Consider the following 23,766-nt stretch of genomic DNA (forward strand, 5'->3'; position numbering starts at 1 on the left):
GTCTCCACAATGGAAGCACATGCATTAAATGGATAGATGAGGGGCAGGTGGGCCTGGAGGCAGCCCAATCCCCCTTAAAGGAACAGGAGCACACTGGACACCCAGCAAGAGCACAGTGGCATCAAATAGCATAGCAAGCAGCTTGTTAGGGGCACTCAACGGGTGGGAGGGGCCAGGAGCACTGAAGAGGGACTCGAGAAGAGGAGGATCTGGGCTGCTCTGTGCAAATCCACTGCACAGGGCAGGTAAGTATAACATTGCTGTTCTTTTTAAACTAAAAAAAAAAACGAGACTTTACAATCACTTTAAGGCAGTTCTGAAGGCAAAAGAGTGTCCAACCCGGTACTAGCAAGGTGTACCTAATAAAGTGGACATGAGTGTATATATACACATACACAAATGTTTTGCCTTTTCATTTCTATTTTAACCACTTGCCGACCGTGGGACATCCTGGGTTTATGGGGGTATATCTGAATGATGCCTGCAGCTAGAGGCATCATTCAGATATTGCTGTATTCAGCCGGCGATTCCCTGCACCATAAGAATGATCATAGTGACGGGTCAGCCGCTTGATCATTCTTACGGGCAGTGAAATGGGACGTCCCCCTCCCGCCGCCCTCCGGTGCTTCTACCGACTCACCGCTGAGATCGGTGAGTCGGAGAATAGATCCGCCGGCCCCGAATGTCCACCATAGAGATTTCTGGCGGACCAGATGGTCGCCGGAGTCTATGATTGTCGGAGAGCGGGCGCGATGTTATGACGTCACGCCCGCCCTCTGCATTCAAAAAAACGGCGCCGCCTCAGCTGGGAAGCCATGGTCGTTTTTTGGTTTTTTTTCTTTGATTTTAGGCTTCCCGGCCTAGAGGTGAGATGTGGGATCTTATTGACCCCATATCTCACTGTAAAGACAACCGATCATGCCATATTGCAAGGGATGTTTACATTCCTTGTAATAGGAATAAAAGTGATCAAACATTTTTTTTTTTTTTTTTTTTTTTTTCCAAGTGTCAAATTAAAATTTTTTAAGTAAAATTAACAATAAAAAAAAAAAAATGTAAAGTGCCCCTGTCCCCGTGTGCTCGCACGCAGAAGCGAAGGTACGTAAGTCCCGCCCACATATGAAAACTGTGTTGAAACCACACATGTGAGGTGTCGCCACGAATGTTAGAGCGAGAGCAATAATTCTAGCCTTAAACCTCCTCTGTAACTCAAACCGTGTAACCAGTAAAAATTTTTAAAGCATCGCCTCGGGGGGGGGATTTTTAAGTACCGAAGTTTGGCACCATTCCACGTGCCAAGCGTGACATGTTAGGTATCTATTTACTCGGCGCAACTTCATCTTTCACATTATGCAAAAAAATTGGGCTAACTTTACTGTGTTTGTTTTTTGTTTTTGTTTTTTTTGTTTTTTGTTTTTTTTTTTGTTTTTTTTAAGCATGAAACTGTTTTTTTTCCAAAAATAACACGTTTGAAAAATTGCTGCGCAAATACCGGTCGAGATAAAAGGTTGCAATGAGTTGCAGCTATGAGTAAGCACTTGGTATAAGTGCAAAACGCATCAGCTATTTTTGTACCACCCCACAGTCGTGTTTTGTGTATACCCCATGATCCTGTATTTTGAATAAAAAGACGGATTTATTCATTCCGGTGTGCGGCTGTCCAGGTCTTCTTGTTCTCTTATACTAAAAAGTTGCAATGCCCGTCATTGTATTCTCTAGGGTCTCTGCTAAAAAAACATATATAATGTTTGTGGTTCTGTGTAATTTTCTAGCAAAAAAATTATGATTTTTACATGTAGGAGCGAAGTGTCAGATTTGGCCGGGTTGGTAAGTGGTTAAACTGAATGGGCCGTTTTTACAAGGTGAGGGTTTAATACTACTTATTACCTTGTGTTTATGATGTCCTGTTATGGCTTGTCTTCAGATTGGCCCATTTTACCATTCCTATGGTGCCTAGAGCTAAAGCTGTTCTAAAGCAGGCTTCTTAAATACTATTACAGTTCAATGATATTTGTAAGCATTAAAGCGGTTCAAAAGCCAGGACATTGTATACCTTAATGCATTCCTTGCATTAGGTAAATAATATCCCAGTAGCAGTATTGCCCCCCCCCCCCCACCCCCCAAATACTAATCTGTGTCACCTAAACCAGCGCTGTGCCTGTCTGTAGCAGCTTTCTCCCTGCTCTCATGGGCTTTAGTCTCCTGCTGTTGTCTGTCAAATCCTATGAGCAGGGGGGCAGGGCCAAGCCATGCTGTGTGTGTCTTTGGATCAAGAATAGGCCTGCATGTCTGCTGCCATAGCAAGCAGTTGGCTATAGGGGCAGACACAGAAGAGGAGGAACTAAGGGCATCGGCAGGGGAACCCCAGAACAGGAAGTTTGGGACAGCTCTGTGCAATACCATTGCACAGAGCAAATGAGTATAACCTATTCATTTATTTTAAGAAAAAAAGCCTTTATAACCCCTTTAAACAATTAAACACTAAGGGTGAAATCATACATGCCCTCATTTAAATCTCAGAGCAGCTGGATCGATTCAGCGATTCGGCCACTCTGCTTTGCTAGCTGGCTAGAGGGCAGTGAGGTGCACTATTCAGCGCACCGAAGCCTTGTACAAGCTATATTTGAATTGTACAACATGTACACTCCATTAATGTACTGTACATAATGTTAATGTACCTTACTTGGTCATGAAATAGACTATTCAACAAACATAACAGTGTGCTAGCAAGCTTCATCTCCCAGAGCTTGGGGAGATTGGTTTGTCATAAGATTCCAGAGCTTTCAATTACCTCACCAGTCTCTGTAGAGCCCTGACTCACATTCTTGTAGCATAAACCCTACAAGATCAGTCTGTAGGTTTCTTTTATTAGCTACGCTTGACTTTCGTACGTTAGTGCTGACAGTAAAAGAATGATTATTATCTATACAATACTGTATACATTTTTTTTTGTTTTTGTTTTTGTTTAACGTGTTGCATCCCTCAACTATCTGTCATCTGCTTCTCACATCATACCACGTGACCAAATTGAATGCTGCCATTAAAAAAAAAAGAAAAGAATGCCATTGTTTGTGTTTAATCGAATTCCACTTTCCAAATGCCTAAGCAAGTGTATTAGTGACGTAAATTATATGATCTAGCAATCTCATCCTTTAAACCTGGTAAATCTCCAGGTCTTGATGGGTTCCCGGCTGATTGGTACCAGTTGCATAAGGAGAGACTAGCGCCTTTTCTCCAAAAAGTCTTTATAGCAGCAGAAAAAGAAGGCATATTGCCAGAATCTGTGCGGGAGGCTCTCATTGTTGTCATCCCCAAACCTGGAAAAGACCTGCAGGAGTGCGAGTCCTACAGGTCAATCTCTCTGATTAATTCTGACATCAAAATACTGGCCAAAGTGTTGGCCGGTAGATTGAAGTCAGTGATACTTAGACTGATAAATTCTGATCAGACGGGATTCATGCCCGGACGGTCTACTCAAATGAACCTATGCAGATTGTATGTCAATCTACAGATCCAACATATAAATAAGGGCAAAAGGGTGATAGCGTCTTTAGACACCAAAAAGGCGTTTGATTCTGTAGAATGGAACTACTTATTCTCCCTATTAGGCAAATTGGGCTTTGGACCGAAATTTATATCATGGGTCAAACTTCTTTATACGGAACCTCGAGCGAGCGTTAAAGTGAATGGGCTCATATCTGACTCCTTCAAGATCTATAGGGGAACGAGACAGGGATGCTCCCTGTCTCCTCTTCTATTTGCTCTTGCCATTGAGCCATTGGCAGCCAAGCTCAGGACTCATGACAATCTGCAAGGCCTGTTAGTGGCAGATCTGGAGGAACGGGTATCATTATATGCAGAGGACATGCTTTTATACCTCAGAGATCCTAATGCATCTTTAGAAGCGGCTGTCTCCTTGATCCGAGAGTTTGGAGATTTCTCTGGATTCCGGATCAATTGGACTAAATCAGTTCTTTTCCCACTGGACCCGCAGCCAGACTTGATTCTACCGCCTCGGTGTCCTCTAGCTATCGTAAATAAATTTAAATACTTGGGGATAACGATTAAACTACCGGTAGATTTGTTTATTGTGGTCAATTTGTGGCCTATAATTAGAGACTTCAGTGCGAGGATACAGAAGTGGAAGGATCTCCCACTCACACTTTTCTGGTAGAGCCAATTTATTTAAAATGATCTTTGTTCCAAAATTCCTATATGTGCTCTCAAATGCCCCAACTTACATTCCCAAAAAAATGTTTAATCACATTAACTCCTTACTGACGGCTTTTCTCTGGGGCAGTAAAGCTGCTAAAGTCTCTTTAGAAATCCTACAACTCCCAGTACAAAGAGGGGGATTGGCAATTCCCGACTTACGTCTATACTATCTAGCATCCCAACTAGTATTTACTCACTGGCGAATGTTAACACAGATAAACAATGCCGCAGTTGAAGCAGCAGCAGTAACCTCCTATGAAACCTTACTGAACTTTTATTTTAGAGGAGAAGTACCCACTGAGGGGGGTAGAAAGATGCTTAAATCTGCCAAAAAGATTGTGGGGATCTGTATAAAACATATGAAGGATAACCCGCTTCATCTCTCCCCTAACGCTCCATTGTGGTTTAATCCATCCTTAGATGAATTTTTTTGTTTGGAGGATGGTTTCAAATGGGCCAAATTTGGTCTCATATACCTACATCAATTATATGATAATGGTGACCTAAAGACCTTTGTACAATTGAAAAGGGAACTAAATATTCCAGAAACATGGGAATACCAGTTTACCAGACTATGACATGCTGCCTATGCTCAATTTGGATTGGGTAAAGTGTCCCTTGAGAACTCTAAACTAGAAAAAATACTTGCTGATCCGGATCACACTAAAAGGATATCTACTTATTATGCTGCATTAGCTGAAAGGGTAAACCCTAAGGAACAGAAGCTTAAGGACAAATGGTTAGAGATCATACCAGATATTACAAAGGAACAATGGGAGGGAGTCCTAATCTCATATCTACCTACGGTTATCTCTGCTAGAGATAAACTGATACAACTCAGATATCTACACCAAATGTACTATAGCCCCCTAAGGCTATACAAAATGGGAAGGAAAGATGACCCCACCTTCCATAAATGTCTAATAGCAGAGGGTATGGGAATGCAATAGGGTAAGGCCGCTATGGTTGCAGGTCACCCAATTTATTGCTGACACGCTTGATATACCAAACATATGTAGCCCACTTCTAGGACTATTAGGACTTATAGAGGATGAGGTTATGAGTAATAATACGAGAACTTTATTGAGGATCCTGTTATATTATGTAAGAAAACGCATTGTACTTAACTGGATTAGGTTAAATGCTTGGATAAAGTTAACGCTAAAGTTATCATGTATAAAATGACATATGAGTCTAGGGGTTCAACTAAAAAATTCAATAAAGTATGGGGAAAATGGGTTAACACTGAAAACACTATACAATCAGATGTGTAACTGTAACAAACAAATATATATCTTGAATGGAGGTTCAAGGGGTTGAGATGGAGATGGGCAGCATGCACACGGCACAAATGGTTAAGGGGGATTTTTCCCTCAGGATTTAATGGTTTCTATTTGTTTGGAGTACACTGAAAGCAATCACTGAAAGCAATCTATAAACTACATATGTAAATTCTGAAACCTTTTTTGCTTTAGGTATTTAATGTGCTTCAAGTGTTTATAATATAGGTTGATTCAAAAAACAAAAGGTAGCCGAATACAAAAATGAAAAGTTATTGAACTGTATAACAATTTTATTAATATCACAAGTGATTGATAGTGAACGTGTCTTTGACTGTATCTTACTTGTATTTCATACTCTGTCAATTAACATGTATGAATATTCGGCAAATAAAAACCTTTAAAAAAAAAAAAAATGATATGATCTAGCAGATTATGCAGGTGAGTGAGCTTTTAAAGCAAATTCTGGAGTAATAGTTGAGGTACATTTAATATATTAGGCCTCCTCCCCTATTGTAAATAGTAGTATAAATGTGAAAAAACACCAAGAGGGAAAAAATTATTACATATACATACTTTACCTTTGCTTCTGTACTGCAAGGGGTGAGCTCACCATTTTTCTGACAAGTACCCAAAATCTCACGAGATGTTGGCACAGCACAGTGCAACATTTTCCTTTTCAAAAGGACATGACCTTTGCCTATGCACCACAGGAGGGAAGCTGTCGAAGGGTAAGTATATTTGGAATCCCTTTTCTCAACAGGTGTGTGTGTGTGTCTTTTTGTGCATTCACAAATTAATTCCCAGCACACTTATCAGCTAGCCTGCAAACAAACCAGATTGACCCTGTCTAACAATTCACATAAAATCTGAGGGTTTTGTTGCACACATTTTTATGTATTTTTGTAGGGGAGATCCCTGCATCCACAGGGTTGAAAAAAAAAATGTTTACCCAGCTTTACATTTCGTTTATTTATTTTTGTCATGTAAAATTTGTTGACTTTGAGAATTAGCATATCATTTTTCTGACCAGAAGTGTTCACATTTTGCATACAATTGTTTACAGTGAGAAAACTAAATTCTAAATTTGGTTAATGCATAATTTTGAAGATAACCAAAAGCTGTTATCCAGTAAACAAGCATATAAATGTGGAAAAATACTGTAAAATCCACCTAACAACTGAGTGTGACAGCATACTTTAATTCATTTCTTAAGCCAACGTTCTTCTCATCTGGAAAGTTGTCTCAACCATCACCACCCTGCATGATGCCAGTCTGACATTCCATAATTAAATACTGTAGTTGGAATGTATAGTGACATTTGTGCAGTAATCGCTTCATAGCCTTTTTTAAACTGAGGTTACAGCTAACTTTTCTGTTGCAGGCAAGCCCAGTCACTTTTATGAGTAGACCATATTTCCTGGTACATTGCTACATCCATTTTTGGGGGGAATCCATATGGATACTAAGTAAAGTGTCATACATGGGCAGATGTCCACGTTTTATCACATATAGAGCTAGTCATAAATCACAGTAGCCTATATTGAAACCTTTCTTTAAAATAATTAACTTTCTTCTAAAATTCTTGCTGTGTCCTCTAATTTTACGTGTACATTTTTTCACTGATTGTGTTGACAATGTGTGTGCGTAATTATTTATTTTTCTTAAGCTTTGAATAGTGCGGAAATGGGTAGACTCCTAGTCAGCTTTTTACCCATAGGAGGGTTTCCCTTTGCTTCCTGTTCTAGTGACAGCATTGTAACTGGGTGAGGAGACATATTTTGCATGGACACCAACAATGATACAATGCTCACGGATAGATTTGTATCTCTTACCCTGGAATAATCCAATAATTCCAATAATTTTTGGCTGAAGTCCATGGTTTTGAAGCAGCTATATAATACACTGCTAGATATAGGTTGCATAATCTTCTGTGTAATATTGGTATCTTGTGTTGACAATATCTTTCAATTTCTCTATTTCCAGGCTTTTGGAAATGCCAAAACAGCACACAATAACAACTCCAGCCGCTTTGGAAAGTTCATTCAGGTCAATTACTTGGAGAGTGGCATTGTGCGTGGGTAAGCTTTAAATGCGAAGGCTTTTCTGTGATTTGCAGCATCACCAGTCTACCTCCACATTTCTAGAACCAAAGAAGAAATCTAGGGGTTATGGTTATTATTCAAGGCAGCTAAGTGTTTCCCCTTGACATTTTCCGATAGTCCTATCTAAAGATCTAAAACTAGCACCTTGTCCTGCTTTATGCATCAGATGTTTGTAACAACCATCTGTTGACCAGTCACCCACAGGAGCACATGCTCTCTTTTGTTCAAAACCAATTCATGAGCAGTGTGCTCTCTACTAAAGTAACAGCAGTGCTGAGCTGCTGTGGTCCTTCCCAGTGTGTTGGCAAGACAGGGGAACACTCAGAATGAGCATTGTTCAGTCAGACTGCAGGGGCACCACACATGGGTCCCACTAGTAAGGCATTTAGAAGCCATCTGTTTATTTTTTATCCACTGGTTCCCCTTGACTGGATAGTGAATTTTATTCAGACGGTAATCTTGGCCATTAAAGCTAAAGGTCAGCACCAAACACATAAGTTATGTGCAATAGTGTGTATTTATCTGCTTTTGGTCAAAATCTTTCCTGCAGTGCCTCTTCCATAGCCTCCTGTTACCTGATACTGCCCTGAGCATCTCTTTTCCAGCGCTGTGAGCCACTGCTTCTAAGAAAAGATGCACCACTTAACTGCACACCATTGTACCCTCACTGCCATTCATTGTGCTTGTATTACTATTCCCCCAAAATGCTTTGCATTCTTGGACTGGAGGAGGAGTACTTGAATAACAGGATTTTCACTGCCCATTTACAGAATGTGATGTATTGTGTGACTGACATAATATGAGCAGTATGAACGGTGGAGAAGGCAGAAGGGGGAGATCAAGCTGCTGCTGTTAATTTTTACAATGCTAGAAAAGAGCTGCTGAGGGCAGTCAGTAACTGGCGGCTATGAAGGAGGCACTGCAGGAAATATTTATAGCAGAAGCAGCCACCTGCAGCTACTGGGATACATGCCATTACTCATACTGTGTTTTGTGCTGTAAAACATAAACTTAAAGCGGAAGTTTGGGTATGACAGTTTTTACATAGGTACATTGGTCAAGCTTGTAGGTATGTATGTACCACCCCTGTGGGATCCCAATGGAAGCTAGAAATCCACTACTATGGTGATCACTGCTAGCTTCCAAGTTCCATTTTGAGTGACTTCCCTGCTTGCTACTGAACACAGGAGGCCACTCACTCAGCATGGGTGACATTCAGAGAATACTGTGCATTTTGTCAATGGATGCAGAGATTTCTCTGGACAAGAAAATTGTGATGTCACCTCCCTGCATCTCCAATGTGTTTAATCGGAGAATCCTTTACATTCATTAAGAAAATGCAAAGTGTTCCCTAAATGGCACCCGTGTTAAGCAAGCTACATTAGAGCAGCCACCTGGCACGGGACCCTAGTAAGAATGGAGTGAAGTAAAATATCTACAACCATTGCATGTCTTTCAAATTCTTGTCTCAAGGCCTCATGCACACAGGATGCTCAGCTCCTCTGAATGCCCTTTTCTCCTGACAGGAGAAAAGCAGCTTAAAAAATTGCCTAAAACCACGTTTTTAGGCCCGTCAAGCGTTTGGGCATTCATTCATTCCATTGGCCAGAATAGTGAGACTTTTCGTTACTGTAAAATCCCTTTTTCTGACTTTGACAGACACATCTGTTTATATTTTCAAACACAGGATTATATCGATACCTTCAGAAGTAGGGCACTTGGCAGAAAAAACAAACACAGCACCACATATGGGCATTCCTAGCTAATCATAAACCCCCTGTCTACTATAGGCAGCTCAGTTAGCCACAAAGCAGTACAAGTAGAAAAAAACAGAGGGGTGGGTGCTGTGTCCATCAATGAATTCAGAGAAAGGGATTTTACAGTGAGTAACAAAAAAATCCCTCATTCTCTCTATTGTTGATGGACACAGCTCTTTATTCTCAGCCATAGGGACATCCCAAAATGGTGTCTCCATGTGGGGTGGGAAACCAGAGAAAAAATGCACGCAACCACACCCGAGATCCCCCTGAAACAGAACAAGAACCACAAAACAGCAGCCTGCAAAACTGGTGCGTGAAATACGCATTTGAAGATGCTAAAACTGCAACTAGCAAAACCTGGTAAAGATGTGTACAGACGACTAGAAGCCACCTTGCAAGCTTAAGACACAGACTTCTGAGGATGAAACACCCAAGAGGCACTAATTCCCCTGGTAGAGTGTGCCGTAACAGTGAAGGGAAGAACCTGGCCCTTAATGGCAGAAGCCTGGACAGCCGCCTACCCGTTTTAGACCAAGAAACCTTGGTCTATTTGTGGGCCGTACGTGAGCACAAAAAATGAAGCTGACTTCTGGAAGAAGGCCATAACAAACAGGTACACACGAACCACCCAGACAACATCCAAGAAGTGGTGCACAGCCTCTTTAGGACCTAACACAGCGAAAGGAGGACTGTAAAAGTCAGACACCACCTTCGGAAGGAAGAAGGGACACATACCTTATCCTTGTATATAACCAAATAGGGGGGCATACAGGACAAGGCCACCAGCTTCGACATGTGGAAGTTAGTGACTAAACTGGCTACCTTCTGGGAGAGGGCAAGCAAGGGAAGACCTTCTCAAAGGGAGGCTTCAGGAGAATGGAAATTACCAGATTCAGGTCCCACAGTAGCACACAGCAGGAGCTACACGTTGAATCCCTTATACTGAAGTACGAACCAAAGAGTGCATGGCCAGAAATGGCATTGAAAGAAAATTGCAAAGGACTGCATGATGCACGCACTCGCGGGGGGGAGAGTCCTGAGAGGCACAGGCCAAGACACACAAACCCCCCCCTCCCGATGCAGCTACAAGTCAGCCACATTGAAAAGAGCAGGGTCAGAGCCCAGCCCAAAAAAAGAGACCCACAGCTTCTGGGTCAACTAAGGCAACAACATAGACCTTGAGGAGTGTAGTAGACCCAAAGAAGAGTAGTAGACCCCACAGAGCCAACCACCTCAAGGAGCACCCGCAGCCCACCACCACGCCTAAGGGAGAGGTGGGGCGTCTACTTATTGGTCCAGCCAAGGTAGCGGGTAGCACTCCCAAGACAGATCCACCTCCCACCTCGGTAGGGGGGGGACTGTCAGCCAGTGTAACACTGTGACACATACGTCAGGTGCTCAAGAAACTTTTAACTCACCGGCCGCGCCAATCCAGGATGGAGCTGTTGGGGCTGACCCAGCGCGTAGCTAAAAGTCTGCATGCACTTGCTGGCCAGGCTGGAGTGACTACTGGATCTAGATTATCCAGCCTGTCGCCCAGCCCGGCTGTTGATTGAAGATCGCCACAGGAAAAATCCTAGGGAATAAAAAGGAAAAAAACCTATAGAACCACAGATCCCAGCAGGGAAGCCAGGTCCTTACTCCTACACTAGGCAGAAAAAACTGAGCTGCCTATAGCAGAGATGGTGTTTACTACCAGCTAGGAAGGACAGTGCTGTTTTTTTTTTTTCTGTCTAGTGTTCTACTCCTGAAGGTGTCAATATAACCCTGTGGTGCGAAGAGACTTGTCCAACGAACAGAGAAAATAATTTATTCTGCCTAATAAAATGAAAGAACCCTCAAGCGCTAAACTCAGCTGCAAAATGCTTACAAACGTTTGAGCACGTCAATCATTTTTCTGCTCAAACTCTGCTCTCCTGAACACACCTCCTGTGTGTTCCCCTTTGCTCGCCTGTGATTTATTTATTTATTTTCAGCCTCTAAACACTTTTCTTCTAATACGCCTGTAAAGGCCTATGTGTGCATGGCCACATAGGCTAACATATTGGGGAGTTTTAGAAGCTGAACAGAAAAAAAGTTAAATGCCTTACTTAACCGTACGTTGCTGGACTTTCGATGTTTACACTGGGCATCATACCGGTAGCCGGTGGTCGGCCCTCTTGTAATAAGCAATTGGAGCTGCTAACTAGCCGCTTGATTGCTATTACAATCAGTGGGAGGGGACCTTGGTGATGGTAACTTAGAAGCAATGACATAACGTTCCCTCCTAGATTGTAAGCTCTAACGAGCAGGGCCCTCTGATTCCTCCTGTATTGAATTGTATTGTACTTGTACTGTCTGCCCTAATGTTGTTGTAAAGCGCTGCGTAAACTGTCGGCGCTATATAAATCCTGTATAATAATAATAATAATAATAATAACGTTACTTTCGGTTTACCTGGATATCAACGGCCCCATTTAAAAAAAAAAAAAATGTAATTATTCAAAAATACAGATCTTGTTTTTTTGAATGCTTTCAAGGGCAGAGGATAGATTTGGGGTCCTATTGACCCCAGATCCCTCCATAAAGAGTATACCTGTCACGTGCCTATTGCTGTCACAAAGGATGTTTACATTTACATCAATAAAAGTGATTTAAAAAAAAATTAAATGAAAGCAACAGTGTAAATAAAATCAATTATATTGGGAAAAAAAAAGGTGTGTGTGTATATATGTGTGTATGTATGTATGTGTGTATGTATGTATATATATATATATATATATATATATATATATATATATGTGTGTGTATATATATATATAATATTTTTTTATACATACTTAAAAAAAAAAATTATTTAAGTTACCCCCCATGCTAGCGCACAAATAGCACTAGACCTCCTCTGTAAATCTAAAGTGGTAACCTGTGAAGGCTTTAACGCATTGCCTATGAATAGTAAATTGTACGCCGTTTGTCGCCGCTGCACGGGCGTGCACAATTTTAAAGCATGACATGTTTGGTATCTAAATACTCTGCGTAACATCATCTTTTTATATTTTACAAAAAAATTGGGTTATATTGTGTTTTCTTGTGCTTTTTTGCACTAAAATTTTAAAAAGTGTATATTTTCCAATAAAATTGTGCTTGAAAAACTGCTGCGCAAATACCGCGTGACATTAAAACTTGCAACACCACCAATTTCTTCTCTAGGGCCTTTGCTTTAAAAAAAATATTTAATGTTTGGGGGTCCTAACACGTTTTCGAGCAAAAAATACAGATTTTTACATGTAAAGGTCTGGTTCCGTAATTTGATCCCTTGGGCGTTTCAAGATCAGCGGTGGGATGCAGAAAGTCGTGCTCTTTTTGTAAAAGGGACTGTAGGGAGCTCTAAGGTCACCCTGGTGAACATTTATGTTCCTAATTCGAACCAGATCGCCTTTCTGGAACCGGTTCTTGCCAAACTGGGGGAATTCGCGGAAGGCACAGTGATATTGGGGGAGATGTGAACTTTACAATGGACCCAGCCCTGGAAGCCTCCAGAAACGCTTCCCATGTTTCCTACGCAGCACTGAAACGCTTAAGGAAGAGGCTTCATGCTTTTCCATCATGTAGATGTATGGCGCATACTTCATCCAAATCAGCACAATTACACGTTTTCTGGTCTAAAGTTAAGTCTGCTTCCATTGGTGCAATTACCCCCCAAGCCGTGGATGTGGAAGCTAAATGACTCATTGATCCAAACTCTGGCAGTTATTGAGGAAGTCTCTAGGGAGTTGCGCTTTTTCCTCTACTCCAATGTAAACCCAGAAAGTGCATCTATGATGGTGTGGAAGGCGCATAAGGTGTACACCGGGGAGTCCTGATTAAGATTGGGTCATGTCTCAAAAGAGAAAAAGCTATACAAATGGTGGACCTCCTGGGGAAGATCAAGGCCTTAGAGGCAGTCAACAAGAAATCGCTGGCCAGCAAGGCTCTAGCGGACCTCACGGTTCCGAGAAAGTATGTTCCCTTGTTTTGGACAGAGCTAAAGCCATGTTGGCTAAGGGTAGATGTACCTTCTACGAACACAGCAACAATTGTGGCAAGCTCCTGGCGCACGCTCTTTTCAGCTTAACAAGCTTGCACTTTCATACCCGAGCTTCTTAACGAAGCTCAACATATGGTTCACTCAACAGAGGATATCGCTGAGATATTTCAAAGGTACCATACATCGGTCTCTAATCTTCCCCACCCTGAGCCCGGTGTCAATGACCCTTATAGGTTGACGGCTATAGAGGAATACATACAAAAATTGGGCTTCCCTAGCCTGTTGAAGAGTATCTGGCTGCTTTGGAGGAGCCTCTCTCGTATGAGGAATTGGCTCTGGCCATAGCTCGTACGCAAACGGGCAAGGCCCCTGGCCCAGACAGGTACTCCTTCTTTTTTTTTTTTTTTTTCCTATTATAAACTATTGAGACCTTTGACTCCACATTTTCTCTCAGAATACAACGCACCAGGCACGGGGGTCACCTTTCCCTAAGACACGCTTAGGGCACATATCACAGTGATTGCGAAGGAGGGAAAGGACCCGCTAATTTGTAAAAACTAACGCTTGATCTCCCTTGAACACTGGTCTTAAATTGTTCACTAAAATCCTCGCAATGCGCCTGATTGAGCGGATCCCCCAACTGGTCCACTCTGATGAGGTGGGGTTCTCCCCTATCAGGGAAGCCCGTGACCAAGGCCATCAATTTAAACCACTCTGCCCAGGCTCGGAAGATCCCTATGTTGCTCCTCTCGACCAACAGCGAGAAGGCATTTGACAGGGTGAACTGGGTTTTCCTGATAGACTCTTAGATGATGCACTGGATTCATGCATTTACTCTTGTCCTTATGGTCAAGTGAAGGTAAATGGTCAGCTTTTCTAATCCTTTGGGATCACGAATGGGACCCGACAGGGGTGTCCCCCCTGACTGATTTGTCCTGACTCTTGAGCCCTTTTTACGATTGGTCAGAAACAATCCTGATGTTGCTGGCCTACATCTATATTTGGCCTTGTCTCCTAAGATTGTGGCATGCGCTGACGACTTACTATTCTTTTTGTCTAATCCTCTGGTCTCCCTCCCAAACCTGCCCTCTGAGCTAAAGACTTTTAAGAAATTTTTTTTTTTTTTTCAGATCTATTATCAGAAGTCAGAGACATTACATAGTTAGGTTAAAAAAAGACACAAGTCCATCTAGTTAAACCATAAATAAAAATAAATAAAATAAAAAATATCATACAATCCCATACCCACAGTTGATCCAGAGGAAGGTGAAAAAAACCCCAGAAAAACAGGATCCGATTTGCTACAGCAGGGGACAAAATTCCTTCCTGATCCCAGAGAGGCAATCGGATTTTCCTTGTATCAACTTACTACCTATAAATGTTAGTACCCAGTTATTTCGGCCTCGCTGACTACTCTTCTTCAGACAGATTTTCCCTTCAAAAGGGCTACCTCCCACATAAAATATTTAGGCATCTCTCTACCTAGTAAAGTGGATAACATTTTTTCACTAAATTTTCCTACTCCTACTGGCGGCTATCAAAAAGGACCTTGTGTCATGGCAGAACAGCCTATTCTCATCGTTCGGACGGTGTAATCTCGTCAAAATGAATATCGTGCTGCGCATGCTCTACCCTTTCCAGGCACTTCCCATTCGTGCGTTCGTGCTCTTGTTAACTTCTTATGGGCACAGAAGCCTCCTCGTCTTGTTCAGAGGTTTCTGCTATTACTGAAATTGCTGGGGGGTATGGCTTTACGAGACACTAATCTTTATCTCATGGCTTGCCATCTGACTAAAGTGGTGAATTAGTGCTGCCATGGGGCTCTTAAACAGTGGGTACAGGTGGAGCAATCCCTTTCCAGAGGCCATGTTGGAATCTGTGCCATTTTGTCAAACAGATTTGCCTATTTGGGTGCTCACTCTACGGTGAGGGAAACCTGGCAGATCTGTTCCAAGGCGTTTCAGGATCTCTCTATTGCTCCGAGCCCTTCTCCGCTTACCTCCATAGCTGGCAACCCTGCTTTCAGCCCTGGCTTACGAGACTCTAGATGCCAAGACTTGAAATCTACTGGGTTGTTTCAGGCCCGGCACTTTATAGTAAATAGACGGTGGGTTACTAGACCGCTAACCATGGAAGACCCGAGATATGCGGGACTACCTTTTTGGCAAAAACAGTTAGCCCACTTCATTGGTTCCGTGCCTTCGATAGACGCCTTACCATATTCGAGCTCCTATGGGTACAGCATTCCTATACAGCATTCTTCATTGCACCATGTGACTTCTCAGACTGCTTGTTTATATCTCCGCTGCTGGATTTCAGACTTCCCTATATTGCCAGGTGGGAACGAGACCTAGGGCTGAACTTTTACGGATAAACAGGTGGCGAGAATTTTCCTGTTCTCGTACAAAACTTCTATCTGTGCTAAGCACCAGGAATCCAGGTTTAAAAGAGGAGTATGGGTTTGGGGGTTTTTTCCTCCATCATACTTAGGTGGATGCAGCATCAGTCCGATGCTGCATCTGTCCCCCAGGGCTTCTACACTGAGAACCGAGCGATCAAACATCCCCGATGGTTGTTTTCACAGCTTCCTGAGCAGAGGGCTGCTGACTGTCAATCAGCAGCTCTCCGCTCTGCTCCTCCACGCTCATTGGAGCGCTGAGCTGTGGAGGGGCAGGGAATGGCCATCTCAGGCTCGTTGAGAGCCTGAGACGGGTGTCAGTCCAGGCACCTGGCGGATCCAGACTTCCATTGTCGGGATGACACGGTCCCTGGACTGATTTATGTGATGTCAGCAGAGAGCGGACTTCAGTCCGCTCTGCTGAAAACAGGTCACAGGAGTGCAAAACTAATTGCACTCCTGTGACCTAGGAGAAGCTCAGCCAAACAAGCTTAGGCTGGACTTCTCCTTTTAAAGTGTTGAACTGGTGATATCATACACCTGTAAAAATTCATAGGATGTTCCCGCAGTGCTCTGATCTATACTGGAGGTATGGAGAGGACTCCGGTTCTATTCACATTTTCTGGTCTTGCCGCTTACTGTAATCGTACTGGACAGAGGTTCATCACGTAACACAAAAATTCACTGACCTTGAGTTACCGAAACATCCTCTGGTTTTTTATGAAGGTCTACAGACGCTCCATTTAACCTCTTCTGATTACAACAGCGAAGGGCTGTATCCTGCTTTTTTGGAAACAGACGCAGCTGCCGTCTGGTTGAAAAAAGTAGTTGAAATCAATGAGTTGGAAGACCCGGTGGCCATGGAGAAAGGCCTCAGGGAAAAATTCCTTAAATTGATTTATTGGCATGAATTTGCCTACTCTGAGGAGTACAAAACTTTGTTGAATTTAAATCCCCTCAACTGGAGATTGCTCTGGTGGGTCTCCTGGTCCTGTAAGGTTAGTGGTATGACTGTATCCTTTTTCCCTCCCCCTAATTTACCCCCCCCCCTTTTTTTTTTTTTTTCTCCTTTCCTTTTGGTTCTTATTCCTTCCTTTTTTCATTTCTCCTCTATATTGTCCATTTTACTTAGTGTGACCCTCTGGGTCTTTCTTTCTCTGCTTTATCTTATATATTCTCGCTGTCTACCATGTAAAATGTAACGAGGGGTACATCGACTCCCTAGTACCTGGTTTTCCGGGTCACCCTTTAATACACATATCTGCATCCTATGCTTGCACTTATTTTGCTGTGCTGACCTTTCTATGTACATGTTTCATTTTAGGCTGATAGGCCTATGCTGAGGTATCTGTACTAACCCTGTGTTACCTTAACCACTTCCCTACCCAGCCATAGTAATATGATGTCCACAGATGGGATCTCCCATCCTTGGTGGATGTCATATGACGGCCTCGGTTTCCCGGCCGCCTAGGGGGCGCTCTCGGGACCCGGTGCGTGTGCCCGGCGGCCACGATGTCCGCCGAGCACCCGCGATTGCCCGTTAACCGGGCCAGACCGTGGATCTCTGTGTGTAAACACAGAGATCCACGTCCTGTCAGCTCAGAGGAGAGCGATCTGTGTTCCCAGAACGGAGGAACACTGATCGGTCTCCTCCCCTTGTGCGTCCCCTCCCCCTACAGTTAGAAGCATTCCCTAGGAAACACATTTAATCCCTCCCCGCCCCCTAGTGGTTAACCCCTTCACTGCCTGTCACATTTACACAGTAATCAATGCAATTTTATAGCATTGATCGCTGTATAAATGTGAATGGTCCCAAAAATGTGTCAAAAGTGTCCGATGTGTCCGCCATAATGTCGCAGTCATGAAAAAAAATTGCGATCGCCGCTATTACTAGTAAAAAAAAAAAAAATAAATATTTTTTTTTTTTTTTAAAATGCCATAAATCTATCCCGTATTTTATAGACGCTATAACTTTTTTTCAAAATTGCCGCTCTTCTTTTGTTTATAGCGCAAAAAATAAAAACCGCAGAGGTGATCAAATACCACCAAAAGAAAGCTCTATTTGTGGGGGAAAAAAGGACGTCAATTTTGTTTGGGTACAACGTCGCACGACCGCGCAATTGTCGTTTAAAGGGCGACAGTGCTGAAAACTAAAAATTGGTATGGGAAGGAAGGTGGTGAAAATGCCCTGTATTGAACCGGTTAAAGTGGCTGTAAACCCAATGTCATGCTTTCTAAACTACTGCCATAAGGGTTCTCTATAAGGATAGCCATGCTTCCTGCATGTATCTTTACGAGCCCTTTCACACTGAGGCGGTTTGCAGGCGCTATTGCGCTAATAATAGCGCCTGCAAACCGACCCGAAAGTGACGCTGCTGTGTATCCAATGTGAAAGCCCCGAGGGCTTTCACACCGGAGCGATGCGCTGGCAGGACGGTAAAAAAAGTCCCGCCAGCAGCATCTTCGGAGCGTGAAGGAGCGGTGTGTATACCGCTCCTGCCCATTGAAATCAATGGGACGGCGCGGCTATACCGCCGGCAAAGCGCTTCTGCAGAGGCGCCTTGCGGTGGTATTTAACCCTTTCTCGGCCGCTAGCGGGGGGTAAAACCACCCCGCTAGCGGCCGCATACCGGCGGTAAAACGCTGCTAATAATAGCGGCGTTTTACCGCCGACGCCACCCCCCGCCCCAGTGTGAAAGGGCTCTACCTGTCAAATGTCTCCCCTCTGTCTGTTATGAGAACCAAAAAACTGCATATTCTGTGGGTGGGTCTGTTGTCTGGAGCACGGTGTGTGGAGTCATGATGTCAGTAGACTCCCCGCCCACCTCTACACTTCCCTTGTCAATATGCTTTTTTTCCTGTGTATTTCTTATACTGAACTTCTGCTATGATCTCTAACATCCAGTGAAAAAACAGGAAAGTAACCACATGACTTCAGCATGCCAAATCATGCTGAGGTGTGGGTGGGAATTAAAAAATAATGCATGTCTTAGGCTAGTGCACGAGATATGTAAATCACCTGTCACTCACAGCAAGGGGGAGGATTGACAACATTTTTCTCTGTTTGTCAAGTTTTATCTCACTGAACAATAAAAGAGGATTGCTCAGAGCTGGATTAACTCTTTGTGGCAAGACTGGGCTCAAATGATAGGAAATCTTATTATCTACATTATGACATAAAAAAATAAATACATAAATTTCGGGTTTACATCCACTTTAAAATAAAGTATTGGAAAAAAACAAAAAAAAATGCCTCGAGCTCAAGTGGTTAAAAACTGCATTTAAAAAGTAAAATTCAAAATTATGCTGAGTGTGAATGAAGCTTCAGTTCTTGAAACTGCCCTCATGTTTTTTGATCAAACCTTTAAATTTTGATCTGCAGAATTAGAGATGGATATAGGGGAAGATGTGACACTTCTTCCTTCACAATTTAGCAGTCAGGCCTATTTCTCGAAAGGTTTCGGCTTGTGTAAGAGCAGTGTGTGAACAGCAAGCTTTTACAAAGCATTTTCAGAGCTTTCAGCAATCTTTGTTGAAGCTTTTAAAGTACCATTCAGCTCCAGTTTGTAAATGTTGAATACAGATCCTCATGGGAGTGTTAATTGCTGCTTTAAGCTGTTAGCGGGCTTCAGCAAGCTTCGAGAAGTTCTGAAGCCTGCTGGCAGCTTGTTTAAAGTGTCGGTCAACACTCCCATTAGGATCTGTGTTCAGCATTTACAAACTGGAGTTGAATGGTACGTTAAAAGCTTCAACAAAGCTTGCTGAAAGTTCAAAGTGAAAATGTAGCGCCATAAAACAAATATTTTTTGTCGCACCACTTAAACTAAATCTCTCTAAAACTGAGCTATTAATATTCCCCCCGCCCGTGCCCCCCTCCATGACTTTTCCATCAAAATCAACAATGCAACCATCAGTCCCTCCCCTCACGCCAGGGTACTAGGTGTAATCCTAGACTCCGACTTGTCATTTCAGCCTCAAATCCAATCGTTGTCAAGTGTTAGTAGAATTAACCTCCGTAACATTTCTAAAATTTGCCCCTTTTTAACAAATGAAACCACCAAGCTCCTCATTCACTCCCTTGTTATCTCTCACCTTGACTATTGGCCTGCCTCTTCATAGGCTAGCCCCTCTTCAGTCTATCAGGAAAGCTGCTGCCAGACTTATCCACCTTACCAACCGCTCAGTGTCTGCCAACCCTCTCCTCCAATCCCTACACTGGCTCCCAATCACCCAGCAAATTAAATACAAAATACTAACCACAACATACAAAGCCATTCACAAATCTGCCCCGAGCCACATCACTAATCTTGTCTGCAAATATCACCCAAATCGGCCTCTCCGCTCTTCTCAAGACCTCCTACTCTCAAGCTCTCTCGTCTCCTCCTCTCATGCTCGTCTCCAGGATTTCTCCAGAGCCTCTCCTATCCTCTGGAACTCATTACCTCCACCTGTCCAGCTATCCCCTACTCTTGCTACCTTCAGGCGATCCCTGAAAACTCATCTCTTCAGGAAAGCCTATAATGTCTTTAACTAATCTTTTACCACTTCCATCAGCTCATTCCCCACAGTTACAAACTTTTGTACCACCTGCCCCACCCTATTAGATTGTAAGCTCTTCTGAGCAGGGCCCTCTTAATCCTCCTGTATCTTATTGTATTATAACGGTATTGTCTCCCTTTTATTTTGTTAAGCGCTGCGTAAACTGTTGGCACTATATAAATCCTGTATAATAATAATTTATACAAATGTGCAAAAAATCGCTTTCATATGCAACTTCGATGTATTTCTTTTTCACCGTATCATCTGCATCAAATGAAGTTTCATAAAACTTAGAGGAGTTCCACCCAAGGGGCCCATGAAAAAAAAAAAAAATTAAGTCAGCAGCTACAAATACTGCAGCTGCTTACTTTTAATTGGACACTTACCTGTCCCAGGATCCAGCAATGCGGGGGATCGAAGCCCCGCTTGTCTCCCCCTCCGTTCAGTGGCGCCGGCATTGCAACTGTTGGCGCCGGGCTGTGGCTTCACAGCCTGGCACCCACTGTGCATGCGCGAGCGGCGCCGTGATTGGCCGCTCAGTCACCTGGGACCTGTAATGGGTCCCAGATGATTGACAGGAGGGAGAGAGCGGAGCCCTTCCTGTGCCGAGGGGGAAGTGATGTCACTAGCCCAGGCACTGGAAGGGGCAGACTACGAGGGACCCCCTAGCAACAGGCATTTAGAGGTAAGTTTAAAAAAAAAAAAAAAAATCAAAATTTTTTTTGTTTGTTTTTTTTTGGGTTTTTTTTAGGATTTTTTTATGTATTTTTGTTTTTTTGGGTGGAACCCCACTTTAAATCGCCCATCGAAGTGAAAATTCACTAGAATGGCTGCCTAAACTACATGCAGCAAAAACGCATATCAGTAATAAGTAGGGTTCCCCTTTAAATCCGATCCATCCTCTGTCCAGTTACTCTAAAACTTTGGTTCTGCCACAGGTGTATCAGATTGCTGTATAGATAAAGCTCACGTACCAGAGCAACAAAAGGGGGACCATAGTGTAGTATTTTTAAATCAGCAGTGAGTATATAATAGTTACACACACTGCTCGTCAAATATAAACGTGGGCATGACCACAACGAACACCTATATCCGTGAGATTAAAAGAGATCATTTGTGCACCCATCACCAGACAGAATGCAAACCAACCAGAGATATATTGCTGCTCAGTAATGAGCAGCATATTACAAAAGTTGAAAATACGTGATGTTCCCTTTTAAGCTCCAGCTTCCACACCTCCCCTGCATCTATGTATCCACTTGCTTACTGGGCACCCCCCCCCCCCCTCCCCCATACAACAATGTACCCAAATGAAATTTTTATCGCTTTTTTTTTTCCCCCCACAAACAGAGCTTTCTTTTTGTGGTATTTGATCACCTCTGGGTTTTTTATTTTTTGTTAAAAAAATTGAAAAAAGACCAAATATCTTGAAGGAAAATACAAAAACGTTATATATTTTGTTATAAAATTTTGCAAACAGGTAATTTTTCTCCTTTATTGATGTACGCTGATGAGGCTGCACTGATGGGCACTGATAGGTGGCATGGGTGGCACCGAAGAGCATTGATAGGTGGCAGTGGTAGGTGGCATTGATAGCTGATATTCACTGATGGGCACTGATTGGTGGGCACTGATATGCACTGTGGGCACTGGCAGGCGGCACTGGTGGGCACATATGAGGTGGCTGTTTCTCTTCCGCACCGATGTCCCTTACACAGGAGCCGGTGTATAGTGGATTTTTGTTCAGTTGTTTTTTGGGGTTTTTTTGGTTGTTTTGTACTGCTTTCACAAATGCATATTAATAAATAGTAACGAAGTATATCTGTAGAGGACGTTTAAATTTAGTCTGAGCTTGTGGTTTGGTCTTTTTTATCTGAGTACACCAGTGTTCACCAGAGTTCCATGTGTACATCTGCTTAATGACGATACAACAAAGGGTACAATGACATAGACTTATATTAAACAGCAAGGGCATTTATGACTCTTCATTTTTGCAATGTATCTTAATGTAGAACAAAAAGTAAAACTTTTTTTTATTTTAGATCATTTTTTATATATTTTAGATGGCGTAAGGGGGAGGGGGATATATAACCCCTGTCTTGTGTGGTGTTTTTCCCATCTGTCTCATTGGGGAGATTTCACTTCCTGTCCCATAGCCAAAGCGCAAAGTGAGGGGGAAATCTCTGACAGTTTCATGGTTGTCTTCCTATTCTGGGGATCACTCAAAATGTGAGATTTTTTTTCACTTTCGGTGATTAACAGTAAACAGGACCAAGAAATAGGAGAGGGTAAATCTGCCCCATGGGGCCACAGACAGCAATAAAAACCTGACCGTTGTTCAAATTCCTCCCCACACTATCTCAAATTTAAATTAAAAAAAGTTTTGCCTATATATATATATATATATATATATATATATATATATATATATATATATATATATATATATATATATATATATATATATATATATTTCTTTTTTTTTTTAAACAGATGTTCTTTATTCTTTTTACATCAATATAAAGAAAAAGAACAATGGTGGCATGTACAATTAACACCTACAGCTGTTCAGAAGTAAACCTAAAGCAGTACACAAAAGATATGGTGACCATCAGAAAAGTATACAGACAGTTTAGGTACTCCTAGTGTAAACAGTAACCTATATATTTTACAATTTATAAATTAGGGCTTTGGGGCAGACACTTGAACGTACCTGTGGGGGGAGGGGGTTAAAGAATGGAGATGAGAAGAGGAGGGGGGTGGGGTTTATAAGTATACTTTAACCGTACAGTTCTGGACACTTCATCATTGCCCTTGGGTTATAGGCTTGCTCTTTGCTTAACTAGTTTATTATTTTACTTCAAATTTTTCGATTAACTCTGCACTGTTTTCTAATATAACAATAGAAGTTGTGCATCTGGATCAGTGCAACCTTGGTGAAACCTTGGGAGACGTACCCGGACCCCACGCCACGTGGACAGCCTGTAATGTTGATTGGAGCACTGGATCCTGCTTCAGCACTCACCTTGGCAGTTAGTGCAACATGTGCTGTATGGGTCCAGGGCTGTGGTCCATCCCTATAAAACCTAGGTCCTGAAAACTCCTTTTGAAGACCTAGTAATGGGCACAGCCTTGACACTATATAGCAGGGGTAGGCAACCTTAAAGAGGTGGAGATCTACCTGGACAACGTGGAAGAAGTCAAAGATCACCGGACACAGTGCCGCCCAGTGTCGCCTTCTCTCACCTGATTTAACCCTTTCATGACTAAGCCTATATCTGACATTTGGTGTTTACAAGTTAAAATCTGTATTTTTTGCTAGAAAATTACTTAGAACCCCCAAACATTATGTATATTTTTTAGCAGAGAATCTAGAGAATAAAATGGCGTTTGTTGCAATATTTTATGTCACACAGTATTTGTGCAGTGGTCTTTTAAACACAACTTTTTGGGGAAAAAGACA

The 23,766-nt window shown here is 42.5% G+C and overlaps 1 protein-coding gene across 9 annotated transcripts in view; it reads left to right on the top strand.

The window, feature by feature from the left end:
• The window catches only part of MYO9B (myosin IXB), a 282,650-nt gene that overhangs the window by 95,189 nt on the left and 163,695 nt on the right, over positions 1 to 23,766 (top strand). For all 9 annotated transcript variants that reach the window (XM_073593007.1, XM_073592941.1, XM_073592970.1 and 6 more), the window contains exon 3: positions 7,482 to 7,576. In XM_073593007.1, the coding sequence (XP_073449108.1) occupies positions 7,482 to 7,576 (95 nt within the window). The remainder of the gene's footprint in view (positions 1 to 7,481; positions 7,577 to 23,766) is intronic.

This window comes from Aquarana catesbeiana, linkage group LG01 (assembly GCF_042186555.1).
Source record: "Aquarana catesbeiana isolate 2022-GZ linkage group LG01, ASM4218655v1, whole genome shotgun sequence".
Taxonomy (NCBI): domain Eukaryota; kingdom Metazoa; phylum Chordata; class Amphibia; order Anura; family Ranidae; genus Aquarana; species Aquarana catesbeiana.